The 6,392-nt window shown below is 41.1% G+C and overlaps 1 protein-coding gene across 1 annotated transcript in view; it reads right to left on the reverse strand.

Annotated features, from left to right (window-relative positions):
- The window catches only part of dspb (desmoplakin b), a 32,844-nt gene extending 26,482 nt beyond the window's left edge, over positions 1–6,362 (reverse strand). Inside the window, 6 exon segments of the mRNA XM_032526946.1 lie at positions 210–335; positions 2,483–2,633; positions 2,721–2,842; positions 3,829–3,916; positions 6,219–6,285; positions 6,328–6,362. Coding sequence (XP_032382837.1) covers positions 210–335; positions 2,483–2,633; positions 2,721–2,842; positions 3,829–3,916; positions 6,219–6,285; positions 6,328–6,352 — 579 coding nt within the window. The 5' untranslated portion in view covers positions 6,353–6,362.
- Positions 6,363–6,392: the final 30 nt, after the last annotated feature.

Consider the following 6,392-nt stretch of genomic DNA (forward strand, 5'->3'; position numbering starts at 1 on the left):
AAAAAGTCATCATGTATGCTGTGATTATCCAACACTGTGTGCATTGTGATGCAGATCCAGATTTTATTTCATTGAGATATGAATACCATTTAGAGCTTTTGGGGGATGTGCATTATTTGTGCTCTCTAGCAAATTTACATTACTGGGACTTCTGTTTCCAACAATACCATATTTGCCATTGTGTTGATAAATGTGCAGGCTGAACCCACCAGGTCGTCTTTGGCTCGCTCCACCTCGCTGGCCCTCTGGATGGAGCTGTGAAAGCTCTGGTGGCTGATGAGCTGCTGCTCGATGGCTGCAGGATCGTCTCCCCAGGAAGCCGTTTCGATCAGACGCTGAAACACGTCAATCATATCTCATCAGCAGAAACAATAACAATACGAACACTGCTGCAGCTGAAAACTTTTCCTTCATTTTATTTTATTTTAGTTCATTTTCAGGCGGACAGCAAAACCCTTCTGACACACATCTCACAGCCCCGAGAGGGAGTTTCCAATATTAGGGTTATGTAAGGGTTGTCAAATATTTGTTCTTGTCACCACCAGGTGGTGACAGAGAAACAAGTTGGGTCAGGATTTCTTTTTTTTAATTTTTTATCATTTTGCGAATTTATGATTCCGAGCCTCTTCACCAAAAACATCTCAGGAATCTACCAGAAAGAAAATTGCTTTGAGAATTGAAGACAAAATAAAACCTTTAAATCTCTTCTTGACTGCAGAAGCTCCTAAAAACTTGCATGTCCACTTTTCGAGCAGAGCAGAAAACATCACCAAAGACAACTACCAACATGGCTATGATCTGTCTGACCTGTTGCCCTCAGGGAGGCGCTACAGGTGCACCAGAACAAGGACTGACCTAGTCGAGATCACTTTCTTCCCAAAAAGCCATAACCTCTTTGAACTCACACTTCAACGTCTGACCCCTACCCCCGGACATTCTCCTACTCACCTACTGTGCAATATTTAATACTTTTGATAACACTGATAATTCTGTGCAATTTCATTACTGTGCAATGTCATTTCACACAGTTTATCACACTGTATACAAACCATATTTATCTTTCTATTTTTATATATATGTATATATATATACTGTATATAGCGTCCCAGGAACTGTGCACCTTACCCCCGTTTTTCTTTTGCACTACTTATTTTATTCCAAGTTGTTTCATTTCTCTTGAGTATATGGAAAAGAAGTTGCTTCAATCTCGTTGTACGTGTGTATAATGACAATAAAAGGCATTCTATTCTATTTGTGTGTTCTTGTTTTTTTGTCAATTCCTCATAAAAATAAATATTCTTAATAGTAGACATAATTACATTGAGCATTACCACTTCCTCAGTGTCTCGAACACATACCAGATGAATGCATTTATGTCTGAACTCTGTTGTGTGCACAGTGTGCTGGGTTATGTGAGTCAGGTCACCAACACTGTTCATTCCTTTTTCTTAAAGCGACACAACATAAATGTAGTTTTTTTTTTAAAGTGAATGATGTAAATAAGGCTTAAAAAGTGTCTGTAAATGCATCGTGCTACCATTTACTCAGGTCTTCCCACTCATGTCGAGAGCCTCGGTGTCATCCTCAATAGCACGCTTTCTTTTGAAAAACCATCAATACATCTTACCCGCTCTGCTTACTTCCCCTTACGCACCATGCAGCACCTTCGCCCATCACTTACACCCAATAATTCTGCTGCTCTCATCCCTGCTCTTGTCACTCCTCGTATTGATTATTTTAACTCCCTCCTCTCTGATTTCCCCCACAAGTCCATCCATACACTCCAATTGGTTCAAAACTCAGCTGCCCGTATTCTCACCAGAACCCCGACAACTGAACACATTACTCCACTGTCCCCATATCCAATAACGTCTTGATAATATCATAATATCATTTTAGGTCTTAAGTTTAGAAGTTAATGAAAAATATTTCCAAAACTTGCAGCCATGTTTTTCTTTGTCTTCCAGGTTTTATTGTGTGTCACCTTCTTGTTTCTCCCATTCTACACTGACTGTGGGTTTAGGCATAAATTTAGTGTGTGTGTGTGTGTGTGTGTGTGTGTGTGTGTGTGTGTGAGTGTGTGTGTGGCAGTGACAGACCATAAATCGATTATAGCTTACTGATATTACTTATTGATTTTCTGTTCGCTGCTTCTTTTGTTTTTGCCTTTGGTCTGCTGTGTTCAGACTCTGCTGCATTACAGAAGTGTCATTTTTTAAGAGCAGATACAATAAAAAAGGGAAGTCCATACAAATCTGACTGCATGAATTTGTTGATGAAAACCATGTGTAGTTCTATGTAATAATAAGGAGGAGGTGACGCATCGAAATGCCTCGCAATATCGATTTGCATCGTTGACAGGAAACTCGTTATCAAACTGAATCATGACACCAGTGAAGATTCACACCCCTAATGTGTGTGTGTGTGTGTGTGTGTGTGTGTGTGTGTGTGTGTGTGTGTGTGTGTCCGTGCGCATACACACCTTTTGCTGTGCAATCCAGGCCATAGCGTCTTGGTAGCTCCTTCCCGACTCCTCCCAGCCTCCGGAGCCCCCTCTGGTGCTCCTCCTCCTGTGGGTGGTGCCTGAGATGGCCATGTGGACCCCCTTCAGCTGGTCTTTACAAATCTCCAAACTACAGATTAGGAAGAGAGAAAGGGCATTTGGCAAAACTTGTATGTAAATCAATTTAGAAAAAAAAAAAGGGAGAAGTCTTCCTTACGTCCTGACTACGTTGTCATTGGGCTGTCCCAGATCTCTCAGGTCCATCGCGCAGATCTTAAGCTGCTCGATGGTTTCTTTGGCCTTCATCATGTAGCGCTCTGACTCAGCGGGGGCACTGCCCTGCAAGACGCACACAAAGCATTCAGGGAGCTGTAAAAAACCACTGTGCAGAAAGCAAATTATGCATCCATACATTTTAAGTCTATGTTGAAATTTGCCAAATATTGGATATTTCTATTTGTAATTTGACAACAATGTCCATCACTTGTATCCTTGTTTTATCCAATATATTAAGTGTCTACCAACCAAAAAGATTCCAAGTTTCAAGTTTTTTCTTTGGGAATTTTTGTCCTGTCAACTCAAATCTGACAAATTCAGCGTTAAGAGAAAAGATTTATTAAAGAAAAACTAAGACACAAAATCCAACAGATAAAAATGTCATATAACAAAGGCTTTTGCACAGATAAGAGGGGTGGCGTGTGACCAAAAAAAATAGGAAAACTGTGAGATTATTAATATAATCTGATAAGTTTTGCTACTTATTTTGACAAAAATTCCTGAAGAAACAAACTCCACAAGAAAAACCTTGAAACTGGAGAGATTCATGACTTTTGAAAAGGAACTAATAAAGTGGTATTCAGTATTTGTTTATTACAGTAGATTATAGCTTATCAGAGCTAGCAATACCAGCTAATAAATCACACACCAATGCAGAAAAACAAATAATTCACAAGACGTTGCTCATCACGTTGAGAAGGTGTGTGTGTGTGTGTGTGTGTGTGTGTGTGTGTGTGTGTGTGTGTGTGTGTGTCTGTTGAAATGTCGCCCAAGGGGATATGGCTCTAAAAACAGATCCAACAGAGAGAAAAACAACTTGGTTTCCTTATCAGCCTGGTTCCCGTTACATGTTCTGACAACCAAACACTATTTCAGTCTTTCTTTTACATCTTTTTGCCAACTGAAGTAAAGCTGCAACACGATACACAATGCTTTTTCTCTTGAGATAAAATCCTACAGAAAGAGCTCCGACTCAGACCGGCTTCACTTTGCACAACCGTAGGGAAAAGAGCCCAAAAGTAGTGCTACACAAAAAAAGCGGGACTCACAGACTGAAGGGCGTATTCGGCTTTCCTCAGGTACTCCTGGCACTGGGCCTGCAGGACCATGGCCCTCTGGTGGATGGAACCGGAGCCACTGCAAGGGGTAGCAGAGTGAACTCAGCATCGACCTCATTACTATAATAATATTCAGCTGCATTATTTGTATACAAGGCACAATATCACCGTTTACACCGGTGCTTCCTGATTGTTTTACTACATGATGTAATGAGTTATGAGCAGTTTCACCAAAGACAGCTTATATTTTCTATTGGCGGGTTGAGTCATTTGAACATTTTTGACATTATTTCACAACAAAAAGTTGACTTTAGTCAGAAAAAGATCATGTAATTTTGTGCAGCAGAGTGTGTGTTTTTTCGTCTTTCCCAGCCCGTTAAATCATCTCCTGATCTTGAAGATTTGTCATGTGGCAACCACAGCACGGATGAACGTCCTGTCCTGATTATCACACGCAGCATTGCGTGACTTAAAACACTTTTGTTCTGGGGTCATTTTTTTTGTTGTGGCAATTTTCTAGAATTAGGTTAATATGTAACTGAAAATCTCTTGGGAGTTTTTCTGCGAAGGGACGTGTACTAAGGCAGTAAAAGTGCTCGAAGCGATGTTGGGTGACGGCACTTCGTATTGACATTCAAAGTATTTTCAAACAAAACAAGGCTTGCTCGCCCCTCCCTCCTCCTCATCCCATCCCCCTCCCTTCCGTGCTTCCGAGTACTACCCCCCCCAATCGTTCTTGTCGGTTATTGGCTGGAATGCTGGAAGACTGTTGTATGCTTCGTGGTGCAGGTGGGCACTGTGACAAAAAAACGCGTGACATTGCTTAGAGTGCCTTTAATATTAGTGAAAATCAAATACAAATTCAAATAACAACGTTTATTATGTACCTCAGAAAGGACAAAATGATCTCAAATATTTTGGAAGGTAAGTCATGTAAAGTTATGGTAACTGGTAACGCTTTTTTACAATGGGCAGTTTGGAGCTGGTTCATATACATTTTTATGCGTATTATGAGCTATTACGGGCTGGGAATAGTTAACGCATGACACAATAATAAAAACGTCATTATCATCACCACATGCAGTAGTTTCACTGAAAACAGGGGAGGTTAAGTTGGTGTCTCTGCTTTAGAACAGACTGGATGTCTGAGGCCGATGCTGCATTTCAACATTTGGGAGTTGATAATAACTGACAACAATATAGGCTATCAGCATGACATGAACAATCTGATGAGAATCAATCATCAAAAAGGTCACTGTTACTAAACAAAGTCAAACATATCTTTGGTATTTCTGTACTGCAACTTTGTGTTACATATCAGCCGACATGTGTACCATTAACAATATGTTGAGCTAAAGTTCCTCTAAAACACTTCCACAAAACAACAAGGTGCTGGAAGCAAAAACTGAAAAAGGATCGAAACATCTGCACACTTATATGTCCTTTGCACTAAAGGTTATCCAATCTTTTTTGGAAGTTTGTTAGAGTCTGAGGACAATGATGCATCTGCCATAAGCAGCCCAATCAGATGATCTGTCTAGTTGTGACTACCGAATCCTTTTTGTGGATTTTTCTTCCACTGCCACCACTTTGCTTCACTAATCAGAAGGCCCACATTAATACCCGCTAATAAATATCAGAAACTCCATGATTTAAAACGAATAAGAACGTATTGGCCTCAGAAACTAAACATTTTCTTTCATCACATAAAACATCTTGTGGTCATGTCGGCCAGATGCCCTCTCTGCCCATTTCTGAAGTACCACAGTGACGTACTGGATTTCCCCTGTGGGTGATAGTGTGACCGGTCTGAAACTGACGCACGTTTCTTTCTGGAACAAGTGCGTGTTAAGCTGTTGCAGCAGAAGGGAACTTAGCTCAATGTGAGCTATAAATCCAACTCAGTGTTTCTCTCTCCAAGGAGGGAAGCTGCTGTGCTGAGAACAAGCTGATTTTCAAACATACTATGGATGTAACACAGGTACACAGATGAGTATGCAACCTTACTTTAACGCGCATGCAGAAAAAGTCAATAACTTTTGTGGAGCATTTGGTTATTACCACTGTTCCAAAACTCAATGAAACAGATGTCCATGTCAGGATATTTTGCAGATTTGCAGAACATAATCATTTCCCTGTAGGCCTAATTATATTATAAGGGCTATTGTGTCTGCTCAAGGTGTGTAATGCCGAAATGAACACTGGGATAAAACAGGCTGCTTTGTTAATATTTAATAGCAACCAGCTTTCAGGCTGACATGCATCCTCCCTGCAGAGAGCGACACAAAATGTCCCCCTGGGTCACAGAAACAGGCAACAGGTGGCCGCGAGAGGAGAGCAGATTAAATAGTTGTAAAATTAACCAGAAAATTAAATCGTACCTCGTTCCGCCTCCCATTCCGCCAGACATTCCGGCGCTCACCATTCCGCTCGACATTCCGCTCATCACCATTCCGCTCGACATTCCGCTCATCATCATTCCGCTCGACTTTCCGCCTGCCATTGCGCTCGACATTCCGCCTCCCGTACCGCTCATCATTCCGCCTCCCGTACCG

Source organism: Etheostoma spectabile, chromosome 9 (assembly GCF_008692095.1).
Source record: "Etheostoma spectabile isolate EspeVRDwgs_2016 chromosome 9, UIUC_Espe_1.0, whole genome shotgun sequence".
Classification (NCBI taxonomy): Eukaryota; Metazoa; Chordata; class Actinopteri; order Perciformes; family Percidae; genus Etheostoma; species Etheostoma spectabile.